At 41.9% G+C, this 26,887-nt stretch overlaps 1 protein-coding gene across 1 annotated transcript in view; it reads left to right on the forward strand.

The window, feature by feature from the left end:
- TBC1D5 (TBC1 domain family member 5) overlaps positions 1-26,887 on the forward strand; it is a 475,870-nt gene that overhangs the window by 427,332 nt on the left and 21,651 nt on the right. Inside the window, exon 22 of the mRNA XM_090046588.1 lies at positions 6,402-6,501. Coding sequence (XP_089902714.1) covers positions 6,402-6,501 — 100 coding nt within the window. The remainder of the gene's footprint in view (positions 1-6,401; positions 6,502-26,887) is intronic.

The following is a 26,887-nucleotide window of genomic DNA, read 5'->3' on the forward strand; positions in this document are numbered from 1 at the left end:
TGTTGGCTTACGTTCATCTTCCAGTCAATCGTGACTCCCAGGTCTTGCTCAGATGCTGTGCCAGCCAGTGGACCACTACCCATCATGTAGTTATGGTAAAGGTTCTTCCTACCCGGGTGAAGAACCCTGTACTTCTCCCTGTTAAACCGCATCTGATTCCGTTCCACCCATAAATCCAATCTGTCAAAGTAGTCCTGGATCTTTACCTTATCCCCTGATGTACCTGTGTTTCCCCACAGCTTGGTATCATCTGCAGACTTAATCACTGAGCTCTCCACCCCCTCATCCAAGTCATTAATAAATATGGTAAAGAGCATAAGTCCAAGCACTGATCTTTGGGGGACACCACTGGTTTAAACCTGTAACAGACATAAGTTCAGAACACATAAAACATTTTCAAAATGGCTGAAACTGGTGTGAGATCAGTCTGGTTGAATGTAGTATCAGACTTAACTGATTGAGGTCAAACTGCTTTATGGAACTTGTGTCCTAGACCCCTTCCTGTTTTGACTTACATTAAAGTCCTCCCATATTCCAGCTTACTTTGCAGCCTTGGGCAGGGCTGGGCTAGGCTGTCTGTTCCAGCCAAGCAGGGTTGGCCCCTCCCAACTCCTCCCCAGCCAGAGCACTGTCACTGCTGAGAAAGGGGTGGGGGTGGGGAACCCTGCTCTGGAGTTCTGCTGGGTCTGCCTGGCAAGGGGGCAACAGCCCTTGCCAGGCATCCCCAGCCCCCCACTCTCCCTCAGTGCTCCAGCAGCAGGAGTTTAGTTAGACCCCAGTGGCTTGAGGGGAAGCAGGGGTTTAATCCCTCATTGCAGGGGGCACCAGTAGGCTCTGCTCATGTACCCAAGGCTGTGGCAGGCAGACACCAGTAGCCTGAGGGGAAGGGGATGGTTTAATCTCCCCATTGCAGGCAGCAGTGGTGGATGTACCAACACAATGCCCTGGGCCAAGTCCCTCTGAGAAGTGGCCATCTGGTTGCGGGGAGAGGGTGGGGAAGGGGGGGATGTGACCTGGTTGAAGTGGGGGGAGCCAAGGCTAGTTACAGAGCCCAACTCACTGCTGCCCCCTGCTGCAGCAAGCAACCCCATGGGGATGGGGGTCAGTGTTGCCCCCCTGCAATGCAAGGATTAAACCCGCAAGGCCCGCCCCCACTTCTGCTAGCATGCGTGTGGGGGGGGGTAGAGAGCTGGGGACCCTTTACAGGGCCTGTTTTCTTCCTCCCCCTCCATGCAGACCTGCAAGCCATGTTGGGGGTTTAAAACCTTCCCCAAGCATACTCAAGCCTGCCTGGGTCTGGCCATGCCCTTTCCCTCCAGACTCACTCTAGCACCCCCTGGCCTCTGCCCTGGGCCACTGCAGGTATGTGCCTGCATTTCTGGAGTCAAAAGTGAATGTCTGTTCACTTGCAAATTGGTTTGATCTATGCAGGTTAAAGTAACCTGCAAAGATTGAATCAATTCAGGATCCAGCTTTTTGAATGTCTTAAAGTACTTCATGCATAAATACTGGATTTTGTAATGCAGTCTTTCAATGATTTGCTATGAAACTGTGGTTCTGTTCATGAACGTATACATTAAGAAAGTTCTGAGGGAGTACTTGTCTTGGTTTCTCTTACCAGCAAAGGGCTAATAAGGGAGGAATAATGAGAATTAATATATTAATACTCAGAAATAAAGGACATGTCTGTTTTGCAGCAAGTGTGTTCTGGCAAGGCACTGCAAGCACAATGTGTCCACCCTTTCTATGCACACTCCAAACCTGGAACTGTGTGGGGAAGATAATGCTGAGGTGTCTGCCACTCTAAAGCACCCTAGAGATCCCAGTGTTAAGAGCAAACCTGAAGGAACACAGTGAAGCAGCCTCACCAAAAGATTTCCTAGTTTGGAGCTTGTGTGTTTTGTAACAGGAGGACAGAATGTGTCTGGGGTTGTCCTTGCCAAGATCCCTGGTATAGATCTACCCACTGTGTATTATCTGGGAACTCGGCTCTGGTATTCAACAGGAAGTAAATGCCTGGATCCCTTAAAAATTCTAGCCTAAAATAGTGGTCAAGTATGAATTCTGTTTTAAACATCATCCTTTGACTTACCTTGAAAATGATAAGTGGTCCATGCTATCAGATTTGAAAATAGTTTGCCTTTCAGTTGCCTTCAGAATGTTGGGAGGAACCCTGTCTGACCCTGCAGTTTGGTGACTCTATAATTTTTTGATATCCAAGTCTGACCTGGTCTCAGTCCAGTGGAGGACTTCTTTTTCCTTTACACAGTCTGTATTTGTTTCTAGCATTTGCTGCAAGAACAGAGGCAACTAATTGTAATATTTTTTGCTTTTTCAGTAAATTACTTGGTGTATGTGAATTGTGAATTTTATTGACTTTTTCACTGACCTTTCCTGTATCTGTCATTTTTGGGGGGGGGTTCCTATTCTTCTGGCATTTACCCCCACACCATAGTGGGGGTATAGTCTTTCCTATAAAGTGTTATTCTATTTACTTTTATTACTGGTATCCAGTGATATTTCAGCACTTAAATTGTATGGTTCAAGGAATCTCTTCCTGAATCAGTTGCTTTTTTGACCAGCACCTGGTCTTCGATGTTTTAATTCTGTCAAATCTGAACCTTTATTTTCAGAATGGTATTTTCTAGTTCAGTTACACTAATTTGAGTCTTCTGCACTGTTTTTGAAATGCATTCAAATTTTAAAAATATGCAAAACATATAGTGTTACTACAGAACAGGACAGGCAGAAGGCAGGACAAGGAGGCACCTTAGCTTCTAGCTCAGGGGTAGGTAAAATACAGCCTGTTGTCCAGATCAGCCCTCCAAGCTATGCTATCCAGCCTGTGGGGACCCTCCAGAAAAGAATTATTACCAGGCTATAGTTTCCTCTGTGAAAGCCAAGAGGAGATGTGGGGTTTCAGAGGTCATGCACCATCAGGCTGGGCCAGGACAGCTCTGTGCTTCCCCTTGTGTGGGGCTCCCCAGACTCCAGCCGGGAGCCACAGGGAGCTACACACAGTTGGACCAAGCAGTCTCCATGATGCCATGTGCAGCTCCTGGCACTCCACCCAGAAATTGCACACCATCAGGCCAAGCTTGGGGTTCCCTGTACTGCAGTTGGGAGCTGCCCACCTTCAGGCAGGACCAGCCTGGGCTGGCTCCATGCCACCATGTGGGGCTCCAAGCACTGCAGGTGGGAACTGTGCACCATCGGGCCAGGCTGGGCTGGGCTGGGCTTGTTCTGGGCTTTCACATGCGGCTCCCTGCTAGACTGCTGGGAGCCCCACATGGAGGCACAGAGCCACTCAGCCCAACGGCACACAACGCCCTGCAGCTCCTGGCACTCTAGTGGGGAGCTGTGCACCATCAGGTCAGGCCAGTTCTGTACCACCATGTGGGACTTCCAGCACTCCAGTGCTCTATCCAGTGGGCTGGCCAGCTCTGTGCTGCCACATGAAGTTCCCAGGGCTCAAGTAGAGCACCACGGGGTGGGGGGGCTCCACCTGCCGAGAGCCCACCAGTGGCAACTGCTGCAGTCAGCAGTGCAGGCTGTGCACCATGGCTGGGTGTGTGACAAGCAGGCTCACACACCACCCACACATCCACAAAGCCCACACCCCCGCACACCCACACCCCCCTCAAATGTACTCAGACTCACCCTAGACCTGCTCACAACCCCCCCACATATCTCCCCAAATCCTCACACACACACACACACATGTGTATACACACACACACACACACAGTGCCCCCACACAAGTCCCACATGTCCTCCCACAAATACCCCATGCACCACACAAACACGTACACAACCTGCACCCACCCCCCAACAACACCCCACACACTCCTTCACATACAATATACAAGAATAAGACTTTATTTTGAGCTATAATGCAATCTCCTGTATATACACCATGCAAATGCACATAAATCAGGACAACATTTTTTTAAATAAAATTAAAATGAATGTTATGATAGATGTTGAACTTTTTAGTGCATGATTTGGTGTTTTTTCCGGTTCCAGGAAACTCTCCACCCCCCAAGAAATATTTCCAGGAGCAAGGGGAGGGGCTTTTGGTGGCTAAGGTCAGGGGTTAGGTGGGAGGACTTCAGTCCCAAGACAGCGATCAGGAAGCAGAGCACCTGTCAAGGGGAAGGGTTACCTTTGTGGCCCTCAACAGCTTACTAAAAGTTATTAAGCAGCCCGTCAGCCAGAATAATTGCCCACCCCTGTTCTAACTCTGTCCTGCATTCTCCCTGACTTCAGGCTAGCATAGCCAACATCTTAGAGACCGTAACTAGAGATAATGGCCAAGGCATACCCCTGCCACTCTTGCAATGCATTTCTCTCCTTTCCCATATGAAAGGCACCCTCTCCATTTGTTCCTTTTCCCAGACAGATAGCAAATTAGCATGTACATAGAGTCCTTGATATAGCAAACACTGAAACTTGCTTTTAACTAGCAGCAAGTGATTAGTCCTGTTGACTTTGAGTTACTAAGGGTGCCTGTAGATGTGCAGGGAGACTGCTCCAATGTGCTGTAATTACATCATGTCAGAACAGACTTGATTCATCGAGTCTGCTGGAACATGTTATTTAGCATGCCTCCAGCAGCCTCCATATCTCATGTATCAGCGTCCCCACACTTCAAAAGGGCTGTGGGGGCGCTTCAGCTAAAGTTCTTTCAATGAGCTTTAGTTACAGTGCTCCCACCACCATTCGAAGTGCAGGGATGCCGAAGCACAAGATGTTATGTGTGCCTTAACTGAAGCAGCTCTCAGAGCTTCTCTAATTAAAGCATCCCTTCCCTTCCCCATCCCCAGAGCACATGTAAAAACTTCCTAACAGTAATTGGTGCTCAGAAATTAAAATGATTTGCTGAACATGTGTTAATTTGGCACGCTGTGTGGGTGCTCTTTATCCCAGTAGTTAGCCAATATTTGAGGCCTTACCATGGTATTTTTGCTAGACAGAGAAGTCAGATATTTATTTGGTGCAGTTTTAAGAGAATACACAAAGCCCTGTTTTTCCTAAACACAGCAGGAACAAATGATAGCAGACAGTTTTCATTTCCAGAAAATCCATTTCTGTCATCTTAGTTGTATCCTTCTTAAATAATTCTCTCTCTCTCTTTCATGCCAGGAGCACACTCAAACAGCTTTTCTAACTTTCTGTTGGTTTTCTAGTTGTTCTTTTTTTTCACATATGCCCAGCTCCAGCCAGTGATGCATTTGCAAGCAGACATCAGGGAGACCCACTTGCCCTCACTCACTAAGCCTTTGCTCAGGTTCTGGCATGCTGGCTAGTGGTTTGGATAGTGGTTTCCATGAGCTTAGTCATCACCTTAGCGAGGGCATTTAATTGCTCCTCCATTTTGCTTGAAAACAATGTCAAGGACACTTATCAGTTTCAACCAGATCCATTTTGATGGCAGCTGCTAATAACTTACAACATAAGTGTCAAGACAAGGGCATGTGGGAGTCGAAATGAAACTCTCATCTCTACTTCTAATGGAGTAAGCCAATGAAAAATAGCTTAGGATGGTGTAAAATAAAAGCATAACTCCACACAGTCATGTGAAATGAGAGATAAATTTGTAAGATCTAGCAGAAAATACTTTTCCTCAAGAATAGATTGGTAGCATGGAAAATGTATTTGAATCAGTATCATTTTGGATTCTGTTGGCTCAGAATAGTGGAGATGCTTTTACTGACTATAGGGCATTCGGGGGTCTGAGAGCCAGTGCTCTGATCTGGGACATCTCTGCTGAGTAGCCTGTATTGGAAAGCTGAACCTTCTTTTTTTTTTTTCAATGGGGGTACCCCCTGCTCAAGTGTAAGTGCATATGGAACCACAATCAATCTACCATGGGAATACAAATCCTTTTTTTTTTTTTTTTTTTTTTTTTACAAATAGAGCATGACATTTAAGGGGTTCATAGAATGTTTACTCTGTCCAAAGTGTGAGTTTCCTTAATATGGGTAGTTTTCTGACTCCCATATTTCCACTGTATTGGATTTGTACTAGCCAAAATACATATTTATCCAAGAAATGAATCTATTATCTCACCAAATTAAATAAAATTAATAATATTCCATGGCATAATAACCTGGAATTTTGCTGCATTTTTAATTTTTAGCAATTATTAACAACCACTATGGCAGAAAACAAAAACCTCATGCAAAATAATGAGAAAAGTAAAAAAAAAAAAAAAAAAAAAAATTCAGTTCCTCTACAAAAAAAAAAAGAAACAGTTCTCTTGTTTTCATGATTTACTAACAAGCAAAAAATGAAGCCATAACCATTGGAATGTTCTAAACCTTTTAAGGACTCTGCTTATTAATTTTTTTGCCTGTGTATATTAGGTTTCTTTAAAGTTTTTATCCTTTTAATTACAGGAGGAAGAACTGGAGGCCCAAATTTCATTTCTCCAAGGACAGCTAAATGACCTAGAAGCCATGTGTAAATACTGTGCAAAGATGATGAACACACATCTTGGTAAGTGAACTGCCTTGGGTATTTAGGCTGTAAATCTTTGTAAAGGCTCTTTCTGTGCTTGTACTAGAACTAAAGAATTACTAATGTAGTACACAGGTTATGGCTTTGCAAGGCTAGGAGTAAACTGAATTCCTATACCAGATGTTTCTAGCTATTCTGTCTTTCTACTTTTTTGCTTTTAAATGTTGAATCTTTTAAGCCAATTGATGAAAGTATAGATAAAGAGCAGACATATTGGAACACATGGCATTTTTTTATTCCTAAGATTTCTTGTCCTCTAAAAGGCATCTTACAAGTCATAGGTCATTTTCCAAGTTCATCTCCAGTTCAGTTATCAGAGTGATCTTTGGTACATTAAGCAGCCATTTTAGAAAATCCAGTGCATAGTGATTACCTTCATTATATAACAACGTATGTGTTGCCCCACTTATTTCAGGCAAGTTTTTGATCTCCTGTGCCAGTTCTTCCTCTGACATCAAGAGAAATTAACCAACACAGAAGTCAGTATGTTAGGAGCAGGATCAGTGGTGGAACTTATTGAATTTACATATCAGCAAAGCAAATGGCAGAAAAAACCTGGGGCTAGCCTAAGATGTCTGTTTTTAGCAGTGCTCTGATAAATGCTCTGTGTTAAAATCATTTTGAACCAGGACTTGTTATATTTAGTCACGTTTCAGTGGAAAAAAGCACTGCTATTGCTGGAAGTAAAAACTTTACATCATTTAAATATTGAATCTTTTAGTTAATAGAGCTTTTTATCTAACTCTAGCAAGTTGGGAGACCATAAAGCCATATCATCCAAATGGTCTTCTTCCTTACCCCGCTTTAAATGCCCATTTAATTTTAGTGGCCCTTATCTCAAAAACTAGTATAGCTAGAAAATAAGTATTTCTTTATAGTCTGAAATCATAGTTTTTTTGACAGTACATTATGAACCTCTAATCTTAAAGGCCTGATTCTAATCTTAATTATGTGCGATTAGTATCATAGGTATAAGCAGACTGAAGTTATATGTCAGCTAAACCAACATACACGAGATCAAAATCAAGAAAGGGATATCTTTAAAATACTGAACTATTTTGGGGGGGGAGGATGGGGAATACTTTATGACGTGTTTAGTAGATTAGACAGTCCAAATACAACCTAGAAACCTTTTCCAACAAAGGGTTCTGAACCAGACTTCAGAGATAAAATCAAATGTATGTTCCTGAAGTGCCTCTTTTTCAGACATAGAAGCAGGCTCTGGTACTATTTTTCCAGTTCTGAGGCACAAATGCTTTTGCTGACATAACAACTCTAGCAACATCAGGAACTATGCTGCATTAGTAGGAGCATTGCCAGTAGATCTAGGGAAGTAATCATTCCTCTCTATTCTGCACTGGTAAGGCCATATCTGGAGCCCTGTGTCCATTTTTGGCCCTCCCCACTATAGAAAGGATGTGGACAAGTTGGAGAAATTTGAGCGGAAGGCAATGAAAATGATTCAGGGGCTAGGGCATATGTGACTTCTGAGGAGCAGCTGAGGGAATTTGGTTTATTTAGTCTGCAGAAGAGAAAACTGAGGGAATTTGATAGCAGCCTCTAATTACCTGAGGGTGGTTCCAAAGAGGATGGAGCTAAGCTATTCTCACTGGTGACAGATTACAAAACAAAGAGCAGTGGTCTCAAGTTGCAGGAATATAAGGTGGTGGAATCTCCATCCTTGGAGGTTTTTAAGGCCCAGCTTGACAAAGCCCAGGCTAGAATGATATAGTTGAGGATGGTCCTGCATTGAGCAGAGGGTTGGACTAGATGACCTCAGTCCCTTCCAACCCTTATTTTCTATGATTCTGTGATTCTAACTGCAGTGGTCAGAAGTCTGCACAGACTTGTCAGACAAATTACCCCCTCAAGTTTTATCTTAGGCCAAAGTTTTTTGGTTTCACAATGCTGCCACTACTTCAGTTCTTTCCCCAAGTACCTACTTTTTTTATCTACACATGAGAAAGGACTTTTACATATAGGTTCACTTGGAACCTCCATCTGTTATCTCCCTTGCTCTGCTCTGCTCAGCCTGCTGTCTTAGATCTTGGATACAGGCTGTATCATTTCACACTGCATTTACATTTCAAAAAGTCTCTAACCAAACATGTTAGGTTTTCTCATTGTCCATTGTTTCAGTCTCCAAACTACAATACCATGGAGCATAAGCCCACCCTTGACAACCTCTGGCTTTATAGAGAATTGTTTAGATTTTAAGGCCACAAGGGAACATTAGCTATTTATTCTGACCTTCTGTATTTTGCATGCCCTTAGTTTTTACCCAGTTAATGAAAGAATTTCAGTCTGCAACTTGTTATGCTACAGACTGAACATAGGAGAGAATAAGGTTCCACTAGTGCCTGAGATCCCTGCAATGGCAGGAAATTTATTAGGTTAGGTGAGAAATGCCCAGATGATCCTAGCAGGTAAATCATGCCCCATGCTGCAGAAGGAGAAACATTTTGAAGGCACCTGACAATCTGACCTGAGGGAAAATTCATTTATGACCTAAAATCTGTCTTTCACTTTGACCCTGAGCATGTGAGTGAGACCTATCAGCCACACATCTGAGAGAATTATCTGTGCTGCCTCCACACGCTGATCACCCCACCTGAGGTCCTATCACCAGTTGTAGCCAGTTCCTTGATGCTTTAGAGGAAGGCAGAAAAATAAAATCCTGTTCTCTATCTCTGACACATGAAGAGAGAATGAGCAGGGCCTTCATAGCCTCAGATTTGAACTGCCAAGCCAGAAAGTCACCACTGTTCTTCCACCTCACCCCCTCCTCCCATGCACACAGAACATGGAGCATCTTGCAAAAGTTGGATAAAGTTCCAATGTTTAATCGTGCTTTCTACTAGCATATTGCTTCTTACTTCAAGGTTGACTTTGTCTAGCTTCGGCCACCGAATCTTGTCATGCTGTTGGCAGCAAGGTTGAAAAGCCCTTGCTGTCATGTGTAAGTACCTAACTACACATGATCAAGCCATCTCACAACCTTCCTTTTGATAAACTGAGTAGTTTGAGTACATTAAGCCTCACATTGTATAGCTTGTTTCCCAGCCTGAAGATCTTTTGAACTCTATCTAGTACATCCACGTCTTCTTTGAAGTAATGTCTCCATAGTTATTTTATTCTAAAATGATAGCAGTCTTGCTATATAAAGAAGCAAAAATCAAATCTCAGTTTTTATGTGATATTCATCCTCTTAAACATCAAGAATTGCGCCTATTGGCCAGAGTTATGCATTGAAAGCTCAGATTGATGTAACAATCAACAACCTGTAAATTAGTGATTCTCAACCAGGATGCCACAGCACCCTAGGGTGCCTTGAGATTTCCAGGGTGTCCCATGGTATCATGTAATAGTAGCATTGTTAAATCTGCAGACATAATTCACAAGACAAACCCAGAGATTTCAAATAGATATCCATAATGTTAATGTCATTCTGACCTGCTGTGTTCTTTCTAAATTCTTTGTTCCATTATTTTTCTGTAATCAAAAGCTTAGTGAAAGCCAGGAGCTGGCATTTTCTGAGAGAGGCCTTGAGTCTAGAAAGGTTGAAAACTACTACCATAAATCCCTGAAACCCAAGACAATCTCATGCCATTTGGTATAATTTGTGTTTTTTATTCTCTATTCATTTCCTTGAACATGACTATTAAAATAGGCTTTTGGGATTGTGACCATTTAACAAGGCAACTTAAATTACTCAGTAACTGACTTGTCCTTTTCATTCCCTGCTACCCCATGAAGCTTCAAGCTTCAAATAGGTTTTCATTTCCAGCAGTGAAAACTTTGGACAAATTTCCACTGCCAGAAACTGTTCTGGGAGAGGGAGGAATACAAGCATTCATCCTGCAGCTGCCCCTCTCCCCACTGCACTCCATGCCTTCCCTGAAGATCAGTCTGGGGAAGGCATGATGAGGAGCAGGAGCCATTCCCCCTTGGCCCCCACATGACATGTTCAAAGTCTGCCCTGACAAACCCCAGGAACTGAGCAAAGAGAAGAGCAGGATAAAGCTTCCCACCCCCTCGCCCCCTTCTCCAAACTGGGGACTGCCTGGTTTAGGGAAGAGGCAGGGTGCAGCTGCTAATGCTCCCCTACCCTCCCAAACCAGACTCAGGGCAGGGGGAGCATACAAGCATTCACTTTTGCAAGCATGTGTCAACCTGAAAGATCTTTCTTGTGGAGGGGGGATGTTTCCCTGTGGAGAAAATTAATGAAGGCCTGTATGCTGGTAGCTTCTAACAGGAGAGTGGTGATTCTCCTGGCAGAAAGTAATGCTTCTATATGGTCTTTGTAGCATCTTCAAACTTTACCAGTAACAAATTTAGCATTATCTATATGAAGGGATGCTCAAACTCTGGCCTGTGAGCCAAATGTGGCCCGCAGAGCCATTGCATCTGGCCCACGGGGCTTCCCACAGATGAGGAAATTTTGGTGGCAGGAGAGCAGTGGCCATTGGTACTGCCACCCTCCCCCATTGCCAGAATCCCATGCCCCTCTCTCCCAACAGCAAGATAGAGCTAGGCCATACCCCTTCCCTCTGTACAGCTGAATCAGGGTTGGGGAATGCCCCTGCCCTCCATTCAGCTGGATTGGGGCTCGGCTGCCCCCTCCCTGCTCCATGTAGTCAGATAGGGACCCTCCATGCCTGCTGTGGGAGCTGAATTGGGGCCACCAGCTGGATCCAGTTCACAGGGGAACCAGGCACAACCTATCCAGGCCCCTCCCCACCCCCAGGAAAGATTGAGCACCACTGATATAGATATTCAGTAAAAATACTGAATAGCATTATGTCAACAACCAGTTCTTAAGGAGCACATCAGAGAGAAACCCTGTCTCTGATATCATAAAATGCTTCTGGGGAGACATAACAGTGAATTACTAATCCATCTTATATGTGCCTTGTTAACTCCATAAAATGCAGATTTTAATCAAAATATAATGTGGTCAAGGAATGCTATTTGCATGGATACATTTTATAATATTCTTAACTTCCGTAGATTTGTATTGAGTAGCTACACTGCATTTGCAAGTCACACTTGAATAAAGTATAGTAAATCACCCTTGCTTGTAGGAAAGGTGGTTCATCACAAAATTATATAATTTGTAGAATAAATGTGTGTTGCATCTCAAAAATGATTAGTAGCTGGACAATTTTTTTTTCTTTATAAGTTTCATTAACATGATATGCAATTTTATCCTAGTACTTGGTTAAGCGTATCACAACAAGTAACTGCTGATGTTTACTTAACAAATATATATTTTATTTTAATCAAAACTACTGTTAGAGCTCTATAACCTCCTTCAGCTTTTGAACCTTTAGTAATCATTTTTAAATAAGATCCATATTTCTGTGGAGTATACTTTTTATGTAAAAATACTTACAAACAAGATTTTATTTAATTAAAATTTCCTGCAAGATTTTTCTACTCCACCATATAACGACATCATATTTCATTACCTAAAACATGTTAATTTGTTGCCGTGGGGTTGAGCAGGAGATTGCTAACGTTATATTTTTTCCATAGAACGTGAAGAAGGAACAGATGGGTTAGAATGGCAATTTTTGTTTGCGTATTTATACAAAAGCCTCCTTTTTAAGTGTTCATCTATTTTTCTTGCTGCACCACACAATGACGACATAATTATATGTTTGTATTATGTCAGTATGTTACCATGGGAATGAATGATGTGCTATGAATATTATAACTTCTTATGTGCAGGAATGTAAAATTCTATTCCTATACTGAAAATTAAGAGAAATAGTTAAGATCCCTGACTTATGCAAGTAAATGAATAAGGCTTTAAACTTGGGAGCTTTATTTTTCCAGTTTAACACTGCATATTCCCACTCTTGTTTCCATCTATTAGAAGGACTGTTAAATTCCCACAAAGGGCAGTTCGTTGAGAGGTCTAATGACTCTAAATGCCTATTACTGTCAATCTTGAGATTTTTATTAGTACACCGGGAGGGTATGTAGAAAGCTAGACATTGGTTCTGCTCCCATCTCTGCCACAAGAATTTTGTAATTTAAAAGGAAAAACAAAAAAATTCACAACTTCCTCAAGTTTTCCATTTGTAAAATAGAGACTCATCTTACCTTCCAAGGGTTTTGCTTTGTTCATAATATAAACCGAGGGTAATAACGCAGCTGATGGTGATGGAATGTATTCACCATTGCTATTAGTGCCCTACATTATCACAGCAATATTTTTTTTTCTCTGCACCGCTCCTTTTCTTACGGAAATAGTATTCTCTTTCTTGGATTCTTAACATTGTGCTGTTATTGTTCACACATTTAAAAATATCCAGAGTTTTTCTTTTATGTGTGTAAAGTAGCCCTGTGAACAGACAGACAGCATGGATTCATGAGGGGCAGGTTATGCCTGACCAACCTGATTGCCTTCTATGATTAGGTGACTGTACCTTGATTTTAGTAAGGCTTTTGATATGGTCTCCCCCAGCATTCTTGCAGGCAAGCTAAGTAAGTATGGGCCGGATGAATAGACTGTAAGGTGGATAAAAAACTGGCTGGAGCATTGGGCTCAGAGAATAGTAATCAATGGCTCAATGTCTAGTTGGTATCAAGTAGAGTCCCCCCAGGGGTTGGTCCTGGGGCCAGTTTTGTTCAATGTCTTCATCAACAGCCTGGAAGATGGTATAGCATGCACCCTCAGCAAGTCTGCAGATGATACCAAGCTGGGGAAAGTAGTAGATACACTGGAGGGTAGGGCTAGGATTCAGAGTGACCTAGATAAATTGGTGAATTGAGATTTCTTTTGGCCCAACAAGGACAAATGCAAAGTCCTGCATTTAGGACGGAAGAATCCCATGCACCATGACAGTCTTGGGGCTGGCTGGCTGGGCAGAAGCTCTGCAGAAAAGGACCTAAGGGTTACAGTGGACAATAAGCTGAATATGAGCCAGCAGTGTGCCCTTGTTGCCAAGAAGGCTAATGGCATACTGGACTGCTTTGGTAGGTTTGTTGCCAGCAGGTCAAGGGAAGAAATTATTTCCCTCTATTTAGCACTGGTGAGGCCACATCTGGAGTACTCTGTTCAGTTTTGGACCCCCCACTACAGAAAGGATGTGGACAAATTGGAGAGAGTCCAGCGGAGGGTGGCAAAAATGGTTCAGGAGCTAGGGAACATGATTAAGGAGAGACCAAGGGAACTGGGTTTATTTAATCTAGAGAAGAAGAGACTGAGGGGGGATTTAATAGCAGCCTTCAACTACCTGAAGGGGGGTTCCATAGAGCAGTGGTCTCCAAAGTGGGGTGTGCACACCCAAGGGGGTGCACAAGATGATCCATTGGGGTGCGGGAAGAAAATATTATAACTTCTATTTATATGCATCTTTATATAAAGATACATATATTGGGGGTGCATGCTCAAAAATGTTTTACTGATAGGGGTGCATGATCAAAAGAGTTTGGAGACCACTGCCATAGAGGATGGAGCTAAATTGTTCTCACTGGTGGCAGACAACAGAACAAGGAACAATGGTCTCAAGTTGCAGAATGGGAAGTTTAGGTTAGATATTAGGAAGGATTTTCTCACTAGGAGGATAGTAAAACACTGGAACAGGTAACCCAGAGAGGTGGTAGAAGCTCCATCCTTGGAGGTTTTCAAAACTCAGCTAGACAAAGCTTTGGCTGGGATGATCTAGTTGGGGATGGTTGGGCTAGCAGGGGATTGGGCTAGGTGACCTCCTGAGGTCCCTTCCAGCCCTAGTTTTCTATGATTCTGTGGATGGCCTCAAAAACAAAACTTTGTTGCGTTCCAAAGATAAGCATCCTAGCTGTATATAAAGTAGTGGGCATGTGGATACAGATTCATTAACACAAGTTTTAATTCTGCCATTTGACACTCTCTAACAATTCAACTGCTGCAGCATCATCAATTTGAAGTCTTGTCAGTCTGTTACAGCAGAGCGGCTTACCTTTGATTCAGAGACGGAACACGGCCTTTCCTGATGTATAAATCTAATTCATGACACTGAGAAATATCAGTCCTGCCCAGTCCAATATTAATGTGAGATATGAAGGGAAAAGCTGATGAATTTGACAGTTCTTTCCGTAGTGGAAAAGGTGCCAAATTGTAAAATGTCATTTATCCTTATGAGAGTCTGGATGTGGTCTGTCATCAGTGTTTCTTGAATTAGAGACCTGTGAATTGCCTCCAGAAGAGACTCTGGATTTTATATCCAGCCCTCCAGCTTCAGAAATATGAAAGTCTTCAAGATGATTCCTAAATCACATAGTATTTGGAAGTCCTTTTTTTGGGAGGAAGATTAAAGGACAGTTCAATCTACATCTCCTGGCTGGAGTTTGTGGTTCCCCAGTGCTTTCCAGCATGTCTACATATTTTATTTTGGGAAATCTGACTAAGTTGCTCAGTTCAGTTATGCTACTGTTTACTTAAGTTCCCTCTACACATGTAGGTAAAGGTGCAGTTGGATCTAACGTATGATCCACAAATGCTTGGCAAGAGGTAAGGTTATGGGATTGCACAATAAATCCAATCGCACGTTATTGCTGGCGTAGGGGGAGCCAGATCCTGGGCTCCCCCTGCACTGTCAGGAGTCAGACTTATACAGCTGGGAGCCCCCTTTGCTGACAGGGCTCTCAGCCCTAGCTGTACGTCATGTGCAGCCGGGACTGGGATTCCCGCAACTGATGGGGCTTTTATTGGTAACTTTGGTGTAAGAACTAGATGTATACTAGTGAAACTTGTAGATGATGCAAAGCAAAGCTAGAAATATTACCAATAAAGAAGAGGATGATTGTTAGAATTAAATATGCTTGTGGAATAAAGCTATAGAAATGATGGGAAGTTTAATGGTATGAAAGTCATGCATTTAGGAACTAATGCAAATAATTTTTGCTTTAGGATGGGGGCTTATAAACTGGAGACAATAGAAGAAAGGGGCATGGATATACTGGTTGCTCACTGATGACCGTGAGCCATCAGTGTAATGCAGCCATTAAAAAGTCTAATGAGATTCTAGGATGTATTCGTAGCTAGACAAAGCTTTGGCTGGGATGATCTAGTTGGGGATGGTTGGGCTAGCAGGGGATTGGGCTAGGTGACCTCCTGAAGGTCACCTAGCCCAATAGGTGACTATCGAAGGCTTTAATAATATTACATTTGAGTATAGTCTGCAATTCTGATTACTGTGCTTAAAAAAAATAAATAAAAAGAATTTAAACTGGAACAGAGACAGAAGGGTTACTAAGAAATGTATGGGAATGGAAAACCAATCTTATAACAGGATATTAAAAGAGCTTGTCTTGTTTAGCCTAGACAAATAGAGATTGAAAAGGGATACGATTGCTTTTTATAAATACATTTGCAGAGCAAGCATCAGGAAGGTAGGGGAGCTAAGGAACTTGACTTCTTTCAAAATGGATCTAAGCAAGTTTTATGCAATGGATGGTATGATGAAATAGAGGCATAATTAATGCAATAATCAGTGTATGTAATGCATGAATTCAAGTACTTGGTATCTGCCTAATAGCACTGAAAGGAAGCTCAATTTCCATGTGAGTAGTGTATGATAATCCGATGCTTCAGGGTCTCTGCTGATCACTTTTAGGGGCCAAAGATAATTTTTTCCCCCATGAAATACTTGGCCCCTTTTTTTGTTGTTTTGCTTTCTTGTTTGTTTTTGCCATCTTCTAAATCTGTAGAAATTTGCCAAAACTAGGGTAGATAACCTGGCTAGGGTGCACTGGTGCTTCTACCAGTACATAGAAATCTTTCTCATGCCCTCAGCATCAAATTGATCGTCAGATTCAGTGTCAGGAAATGGTTTTCCATCATGTCTGATTGTCAAGGATAGTTTCTAGCATAGTCCTTCTCTTAGGATGATCTGAGCATAAGGTAACCAAACACATTTCCTTCCATTGCAGAGGCAAGGCATTGACAGGACCCCTGTCTCTCATACTCTTTACCTCTGCACACTGTAGGGTTTTTATTTCCTTAGGGTTCTTTATGGCTGTGCTGCATGAGAGGGGTCAGAGTAGACAATTTCATGGACCAATTAGCAAAATAGTCTGCAACCAGAAGGAACTAGACCTCCTGGCCCAGGATGCCCCTTCCAGTCTTAGGTTGCTGTATCATTATGGCTTCACTATTTGAATACTGGCAGGTTGCCTACGGTTGATACATATATGTGCAGTCTTCATCAAATATATATACCACGGTACTGAGTTTTTGTTTTATTATGTATTACGCGATGAGATGGAAGGCTATGAAATTTATTTCTGGATAAAATGAAATGGAAATTAGAACTGATTCTGCTAGCTCAGGTTGAAAGAAAACACTCAGCTACAGAGGGAATGAGTAAAGTAAATTAGTTCCCTTTTTCTTGGGGCATAAGTAAAAGAATCCATATTTTATACATTCAATTTTGTTGAAAGTGCTGGAGGTAAAAAGGCCATCTCAGAACCCTGCCCTTGAATTCTGAGAGGGTTGTTCCTTTTATAAAAGAATTACGTTTTTAAAGAACATAAGAAGAGCTACCCCATTAAAGAAAACGAAAAACATATTTCATAGGTTTAAATAAAACCTGTTGCCCTAAAACAAAAAGTGACTGTATAGCTTGGTTTTCAGGGAACTGATTCTGTACATGCTCAGATCTGTTTAAGGACAACAGCATTTCTCCTCTTTCTGCTACATCTCCCTGAAGCACTCTTCTTGTTTTATACTATAAATGCTGCCAGTAAAATAATAAAAATTAGCAAACAGTAGCAAAGCAGTAACACATTAAAGCAGTAGCAAATTATAGAGCTTGCATATTCATTATATGAACTGTACTAACTTCCATTGTACACTTAAAGCATAGTTTTATAGTGTCATGCTGTTTCACTGGAAATTTGACTGTGTAAATGTCTTTGTTGTTTATGGCCTCAGTGATAAAAGGTTTTAAAGGAGATTTTGCAAACTTCTTTTTTGTGGTTGATATCTGGACTCTGAAAGGTGAGCAGGGTTCCTTCTTTTTCATGGTTCATCACTACATAGATGTCATAAAGATTGTTCACACTGAGTTAAAACCTCACATCAATTACAGGGCTATGCTTTCCTTTTACTCGTTTCTCGTTTTGAATATGCTTACTCACTGTCAAGCCTGGCTTTCTTCAGGGCAGAACCATACAGTGGGATCACTCTCGAGTCTTAGGGTACCCTATCTTAGGGTAGCAGCAAAAGGCTCATCTGTGTTTGGCACCCATAAGTCAGTTTGCTCTGGGAATCGGATTTGTGGTTGACTAGAAAGAGTCAGCAACAGCTTCTTCAAAATAAATCATTATGTATTTATTCACTTAAAAGTGTATACCAACATTTCGCCATGCTGATCTGGGGGCCCTACTGTTGAGCAAACTCTGTCCTTCCCAATCATGCTTAGCATATGCCAGACCCAGAAACGGGTACTCACTCACTGTTGCTCCTCCCAAGGCCACTGATTCAGAGTGACAATGTGGGGATGTCCCAAAAGCAGATTCACTGCCTTGTGTATGTATTTGGTGAGTGAGCAAGGGGACCAGGTGGGTGGAATATGCTTGAAAGCAATCTTCTCCACTTCCCCAGAGCATAGAGAAGCAAGATAACCACATCCTAAGTCACTATGCACAACTCTGTTCCACCTCCCACAGCAGCCACAAAACTGCTAAAATGTCCAGATTAATTGTGTCTTCATTTTGAATGTGGCCTGGTTTGTGCAACAGATGCAGTGGCACCACTAAAGCATACAGTGCAGTTTTGTGCTGGTGCATTCTTTTAAAACCATGCCAGTTAATTAGCATGAATTAAATTTCCTAGCTTAGGTCCACACTCACTAGCAAAAAGGGATAGAGCTGCCAAAATGAAGTTAGGCAACTCTGAAGAAGTTATTCTCTGAGGAAGACTGTTATATGAAAGTGGAGTGGAGCAGCAAGATAACTTTGTAAGGCCACTGTGAAATAACATCATAGTTTTGGCACAATTTTCAGGTAGTATACATATAGTCAATAGGTTTATTAAATCTAAAGAAGACATTGAGAAGCCTACAGAACAAAATGAAGACAAAGGGAAGGGACATTCTTCTAATGCAGTTTATTGTTAATAGGGAAATAATTATGCCTTTCAATTCAGATCAATTTAATTTTAACTTTAAAGCACCAGTTCAGTATTACCAGTAATGCATCTTACTGATTTCTACATAAATGTTGTGAATTTGCTGTAGTTTGTAATTTCTTTTTTTTTTTTTTTTTGGCCAAATTAAATAAGTCTCTAATAAACTGCATTTTTTTCATTGTGCAAAACTCTTCTATATCCAGCAAACTGAGAAAGACTGTTCATTCTTTCTGCAGCCTAATTTTTCAGCAGTGATAAGATGGAAATTGCTCATCTCTCACTGATAACTAGCTATACCTCACAAATGCCTAGATAAGAGCGTGACAGGTCTTACAAGTACAGCACCACCCCCTGTTGGCAGATGCAACATTATTGCTTTATTGTGTTGGAGAGATGCTTCCAGTCCTGATTCAAGCAAAGCAAGAGAATAAAAGGCTTATGATGGATGGAGGAAACCAAGCAAATGCCATGTTTTTGTTTTGTAAAAAGAAGAAAGATAACTGAGGGGCACATAGCCATTAAATATAATTGGAAAATGCACACAAAATATAATGGAATACATCAGGATAACAGAAAACAATAAGAAATGGCATGCAGTGCCTTCCCTCCCCAGCCCCTGCTGATATATATGCACACAGAGGTTTACCCCGTCCTCCCACCTCAAATTCAGGTTGCAAGTGGGAGAGTTTGCCACTTCAAGATCCATCCCTTAAGTGAGAAAACAAAAATAAAAAATCCTATAGTTCTAACAAAACCTTGACACTTTTGCTTGTGCAATAGATGAGCACTTCTAGCTGTATCTCAATACAATTGTCCTTGCTAACATCTACACTTTGGGGCAGAATCCAAGGCAGCTGAGTCAGTACTATATACTGGAAATTTATTTTCTGTGTCCTATTCTAATATGAATTTTTTTTTTATTAGATTCAGTTCATCTCAGAAAAGTCACAAACTGTCCAAGATTTAAATCATACGTACTCTGAATTTTAATTGTAAATGCATTGTAAGGTTGTTTTTATAACTGGAAGCACAACTTGTCCAGCATCACCACCACAGGAAACTATTTATTATTTCATAAAAATTTAAAGTAGCGCTTTGCCTGTGATAGTTATGTTATTAAGCATGTGAACATGTGCTTTTACTTCAGGCAAAGTTCATTTCTACTAATACAAATTATTTCACTTTCTTTAGCTTTATATTTTATGTGCATGTCTTAAATTATAAAAGTTTTCGTATGTTCTGGATTGTCATGCCTAGAATTTGGAGACATTAAAGTGTTAGTTCTTCATTCAGCTGTCCTGAGCACCATTCCAGCTCTCCATGGGCCCAAATTTATATGAGGATTTTATGTAGCCATCAGTCACCACAGAACAGTGGTTCTCAACCTTTTTGAACTCAAAGCATTTCTCACTGGACTTGAGGCACCCCTCCATAACTTCCTTGAAGCCAGTTTCAAAAATGAATCTATATATTACCTCCTTGCAGGGAAGTGGGGATCATCCAGACAGAGATGAGCCTAAACCTGCATTTATCTGCTTAACTTAGCGCGTGTCTGCTTATCTCTTCACACCTTGCTATTCTGCTTCCATATCATGGCAAATAGCACATATCCAACTCTCTGTTGTCCTCCCTTGATAAGCTTATAGACTGCTACAAGGTCTCTCCTCAGACATCTCTTGTGAAGGCTGAAGAGATCCAGGTCCCTCAACCTCTCCAGATTCTCCGCATCCCTCTTGAAGTGCGGCGCCCAGAACTGGACACAGTACTCCAGCTGCGGCCTGACCAATGCCGCATAGAGGGGGAGCATCACATCCCTCAATCTGTTGGTCATGCATCTGCTAATGCATGATAAGGTGTGATTGGCTTTATTGATGGCTTTGTTACAGTGCAGGCTCATGTTCATCATGAAGTCAACTATGACTCCAAGATCCCTTTCAGCTGCTGACCTGCTGAGGAGGTCATCCCCCAACCTGTAGGTGTGCAGGGGATTCCTCCTCCCCTTGCAGTGGAGTACCTTGCATTTGCCTTTGTTGAATTGCATCCTGTTTTGTTCTGCCCATTGCTCCAACCTGTCCAGATCAGCCTGTATCCACTCCCTGCTCTCTGGTGTATTGACTTTGCCCCATAACTTGGTGTCATTTGCGAACTTGGACAGGGTGCTCTCCACACCTTTGTCCAAATCACTGATGAAGATATTAAATAACACCGGTCCAAGGACTGAAGGACCCCACTGCCCACCTCCCTGCAGGTCAAAAACAACCCATCCACCACCACTCTGAGTGCAGTCCCTAAGCCAGTTTGCCACCCACCTGACTGTGTAAGCATCTACTCCACAGCCTGCTAGCTTCCTTGTTAGAATAGGATGTGAAACTGTATCGAAGACTTTCGTAAAGGCCAGGTAGATGACATCTGCCTCAGCTCCAGTGTCAAGGCAGTGTGTTACCTGGTCGTAAAAGGCTATCAGGTTTGTCAGGCAGAATCTACCTGTGACAAACCCATGAAGTTCAGTAATTTGGGTCAAATATGAAAGCTAAAGATGACTGGAGTGCAAGACATAGTAATCTTAATTTTTGCATGAGGCCTCAACATAAGCAATTAGGATGACATCAAAATAGTAAAACTGCAACAACATTTGCAACAGGCTGACAGAAGGCACCATTCTGAGAGACAGCCAGCATGGCTTTGTTCCAGGTAGGTCGTTTCTGACCAACCTTATCTTCTATGACCAGGTGACACATCAGCCTGGATGGGTGGGGAGAAGTTGATGTCATTTGCTTAGAATTCAAAAAAGCCTTTGATTTGGTCTCCCATGATGTCCTCGTGGCAAAACTGGGGAACTGCGGCCTCGAAAACGTTATGGTCCAATGGGTCGGGAACTGGCTCCATGGTCAAACTAAGAGTGATTATTGATGGAACCGAGTGAGCATGGCATATGGTGACCAGTGGCATCCCTCAGGGATAAGTACTCAGACCAGTACTCTGTAATATATTCATTAACAACCTGGATTTGGGTGTCAGAAATGAACTGGTTAAGTTTGCAGATAACACCATACTGGGGGGAAACATGAGCACAGTGGGGATTCAGGCTGACCTAGATAGGCTTGCAAGGTGGGCAGATACAAACCTGATAACCTTCAATATAGAGAAATGCAAGGTGCTCTACCTTAGGAGGAAAAACCCCTATCATACCTATCGGCTCAGCAGTGCTTCACTCACTAGCACTACATCTGAAAGAGACTTGGGGGTCATGACTGGCCACAAGATGAATATAAGCCACTAGTGCAATGCTGCAGCTGGCAAAGCAACTAAAACCCTGGCTTGCATCTACTGATGTATCTCAAACAAGATGTCATTCTCCCACTTTATTTGGCCTTAGTGAGGCCACAGCTGGAGTACTGAATCCAATTCTGGGCTCCGAACTTTAAAAAGGATGTGGAGAAGCTCAAGAGAGTCCAGAGGAGAGCCACATACGTAATCAGAGGTCAAGAGAGCAGGCCAAATGAGGAGAGGCTGAGAGGCACAGGACTCTTCAGCTTGGCTAAGTCTAGGCTATAAGTATATCAGGGATGGGCAACAGGACCTGGGAGAATGTCTGTTCAACAGGGCTCCCCCCGGGAAAACAAGGTCCAACGGTCACAATCTGCTGGAAGATCGTTTTAGACTGGACACAAGGAGGAACTTCTTTACCATCCAAGTATGCAGAGTCTGGAATAGACTCTCCCCCGAAGTGGTGCAAGCACCTACTCTGGGCACATTCGAATAATTATCTTGCTGGGGTCCTCTGACCCCAGCTGACTTACAAAATCTATTTAATAGTTATGAGTGTAAATACGTAGACATAAATGAAAAAGATCAGTAAGTGATGCTTTGATTAACATAAGTGATTCCTTAAAACCATTATCAAGTATGTTCTATATCAGTTACCTATTCGAAGAACTCCTTTAACAATCTTTTAATAAAATGATTAAGAGTATACTCGTGTTAGGTTTTTTAATTATCAGTCTATCTAGGTTTTTATACTGTATTCATCACAATGGCCGCTGAGCCCCCGTAAATTATTTTACATGTAAAATCAAGTTCCACTTTTAATGAGCTCAGCTAGACAAGCCTTTGAACTGGAAAACAAAAAATATGTTAGGAGTCTCAAAGATGTCTTTCCTATGTATAGCTTTTGCAATGCTAGGATTCAGTATCTACAGTGTACTGTAATGGCAAGCGAGTGCTTTATAGCATTGGAAGGTAGGGAGGTACAGTTGTCCAGTGGGTGAGGTTGCAGTTTCTAGCTGTTACAGCCAATGGCTTATAAACTTGTCACTAATGCAGAACTGGCTATTACTTACCTTGCATCTCAGTCCAATGTAGATTTTTGTTTATGGTGTTTGGGGATTGCAGCAGGAGAGGAGACATTTGGAAAATGGGAAGAAGGAAGGAAACTATTTTTCTGGCATGGATTTTTAATAAAAACTGTTTGAAACTGCTGAGAGTTTGGCAGTTTTAGAATTAGTCTCAGTAGAGATGGTGTGATGTGCAGATGGCGCCAGCTGTTGTATAAAAGATGCAAGTAATCACATAGATCAAACCTGACTGATTATTAGTGACCAGCCCTGGCCCAAAGTACATAACGTTAGGTGGTGTGCAAGGAGATTCGTATCCCCTTGCTATTCCACAGCAACCAGGTACAAAAACTAATTAAATTTACATTCTCTGATGCTGCTCAAAGAAGCTAAGCCTGCACAGGGGAAGTACACACTGCAGTCTGTCAGAGTGGCATAGTGCTGTGCCCCTGTGGTATTCCCTTTTGATCTGTTGTGGCTGTAGAAGATGTCTGTTGGGTGCCTGTCTTGCCTGGGTGCACTGCCTACAACTTGAGGGGATGCAATAAGCACAATTTAACTTCTAATGGGTATGTCTGTTGTTATGGTCACTATTTAAAAAAAATCATCAACATTTGCAACTGTACATTCTTTTTCTGGTGCTGTAACCAGTGTCTCAGATGCCACAGCACGTTAATTGTTTTTACATTGTTGACTTTTTACAGCTGACCAATATATACGAGTACACAATATACAAGGCATATAACAATATAATGCACAAACGCACCCATGAAATATCGCAAGAGAGCGAACAAGAATCAGCTGAATGAAGCATGAAATAAGTTTGCACAACCTTTTATAAATTGTTCTATGACCTCACTGTGATGACTCTACAAGAGTGGGTGCTATTTAGAAGAGAATGAGTGTTATAAGAGATGGGTAGGAAGTAGAAGGAAAAAAAACAGAACTGAAGTGGACAGGTAAGCTAGTAGGCATCTTCAAGCTACTGGTTTCCCTACCTCCCTCTGCTATCTCCTGATTTTCTGTCAACAGCAAAGCCTTGTCTACTATCATGTCTTCTTACTTCAGGTCCTCAAAACAATGAAAACAAAACCATATCTTTTTGCTGATAAGTCAGAGGTGCCAAACTGGTCACTGCCTACATTACTGTGGCTGCTGCTGCACAAGATGCTGACTGCGCAGTTACCCAAGTTACTGTGCAGTGGTGTCCACGAATGGCTTTATTATGACACTGACTGCACAGTAGCCCAAGGGTACTGCATAGTAATGTCACGTCATGGTTTCTGCCATGCAACACTACTGTGCAGTCATCTCAGATGACTGCACAGTCAGCGTCTTGTGTAAACTCAGTCTCTGTTTAATATCATTAGTGTTCTTCATTTCAGTGACCTTTCCTGTTCGTAATCCACTAAAGCAGATCATTCTTTGTTATACATGCACTTATCTTGCAGATTAGTCACTTCCTGTGTTAACAAAGGATTTCCAAAAATCTGGAAAGTTCTGTTATGGATTCCCTCAGTTGACACTTTTGTTGCTGCTGCATAAAATTCTACGACATAATGGATAGGCTCCCTGCAAAATAGCTTGTGTTTAAGTCCATAGAGTCTAACTGGTTCCTTTCCCCGTGTCCTGGAGCAAGCAGCGTGTATACTACCTTCCCAATGCTGCAGTCATGCTTTATAGATCTGTCACTTAGTTGGTTCTCCTGAAAATGTAGATCCCATATTTGCCATATTGGTGTAGAGGCAAAAGGAATCAGAACTTACGGTAGAGATGATTTTCTTCTATTAGACCAACTAGATTTTTGCCAAAAAAAATCTTTAATTGCAAGCTTTCGGCACAAACACCCTTCTTCAGGCATAGGAGAAAAGATTGTAAAAGTTCTTCTGGGTAGAATTGAAAGTTCATATTTCATAGGAGAGCTGAAGGTATGGTAAAATCTCCTGTTGGGGACAGTTCATTTTATATGAAGATTAGGCTCAGAGAAAAGCTGGAGTAGTCCATTTACCTTCAAGTTGTTTGGTGGTAAGCAGGATGGAGTCATATATTTTCTTCTGGTTATGTATCTTATTTAACCAGAAGGAAATAGAACTACATCCTGCTTACCAGCAAACACCAGAACTCTCCTATGAAATATGAGCTGTCATTTCTACCCAGGAGAACTTTTACGGTTGGTCAAAATCTAATTGGGCTAAAAAAACGATATCATCTCTACCACAAGTTCTGATTCCTTAAGTGGTTTGTTACTTGGTTTAGAGTTACACCTCTCCAGGACAAGATCATCTCTAATCCACCTAATTTTGCTCCTATTCCATTAAGTGTGGTGATTTCATAGACATTTGGGCTGGAAGGGACCCCAGAGGATCATCGAATCCAGCCCCCTGCCCCAGGGGCAGGAAGTCAGCAGGGATCATAGGATCCCAGCAAGATAAGCATCCGTATGCTCCTTGAAGGCGTTCAAAGTGGGACCTGAGCCCCAAGGGGCCTGATGCTTTTTTTTCTCTGGAGCTCAACCCCTGCACCACCATTGGCCAGGTACCACCTGAGCTCCAAGAGGCCCACTCCTTTTTTTTTTTCTTTTTTCCCTCCTGTCTTCCCCGTGCTGCCCCTGCCTGGGTTGCCACCTGGCCTGGGACCACCTGAGCTTTGAGGGGCCCGATCCTTTGACTCTTCTTTTAACTTGCAGTTTACTAAAACCCTACAGATCCCTTGCTGCTGCCATTCCCATTTTGGATTTGTGCATTTGATTGTTTTTCCTTAAACAAATGATCCAATAGAATCCAAAAAGAACTAGCAAAAATAAAAGGAATTTTGAAAGTTCTAAAAGTTTGAAATAAAACCGATCCTCTGGACTTTTCTTTTTATCTCAAAACAAGCACAGAGTAAGTAGAGTGGTTCATGTTCAGAGAACAGGACCACAATTAAGAAGACCCAGAATAAAAGCTACCTTACCTTAGAAACGTTTTACACAAGCTCCTAGTCCTTCTCCTTCTCATCAAACTTCTAGTGGCAAGTCACAGTTGTGCAGGTGAAGGACAATCAGAAATGATTTTTTACCTTAAGGTGCTCCACTAAGCTAAACAACACTATACCAATTAACATTTGTGTGGCTTACAGCATAAGGTGTAACATCGCCCAAAGAGAAAAGGCCTTTTCTACACTTTCCACCTGTGAGCTTTTGTGGTTTATTTTACTGTTTTATCTTTATGCAGAAAATGATAAATGATCTTCCATTTAAAGTTGAGAAATTAGCTGAGGAAATGGAAATCTCAAATTTCTTAAATAGCTATTTCAAAATTGAATTTTCATGTGACGTGGATATTCTGTTCCATTAAGTGCCAGAACAGGAAATGGAAGTATAATTCATCTTAATTTTGAACTTTTATAACCTAGAGGGTGTATTTTTACCACATTTTTTATCTGATATGCTGTTTATCTTTGGCTGTATGAAAATGTCAAAAAAAATGGTATGACCTACATTTTGAATCTACTGAGGTTTTAAACACAGTACCACACATTATTTCATATGCTAAATGTTAGTGAGTGCATGTGTTACGTGGCAGTATTGCTCTTTAAGATGAGCTCAGAGCTGTTCAGAGGATGGTGACTTCACTTTGTACTCACTTTTTAATGTTTAAGTGTTGGTTGTTTCATCCTGGAATGAAGTTCTCTTTCCCACACAGCTCTGAATCAGACAGAGCAGGCTGGAACCTGGTTTTCCAGTGTCCTGTGACATTGCCCTAACCCAAATCTATAGAATGTGACACTTTCTCCACATTTTTGGTCTGTTTCCTTCCCATCAACTCTGACAGAAGCTTTGCTGAAAACAGATGCATGTTTGCAGAAGTGTTTTGGATTCTATGAAATGAAATTTTGCAGAAAATCTTCAAATCAACAATGAATGAAG

The sequence above is a fragment of the Crocodylus siamensis genome, chromosome 5 (assembly GCF_052110815.1).
Source record: "Crocodylus siamensis isolate JL-2025a chromosome 5, ASM5211081v1, whole genome shotgun sequence".
Lineage (NCBI taxonomy): Eukaryota > Metazoa > Chordata > Crocodylia > Crocodylidae > Crocodylus > Crocodylus siamensis.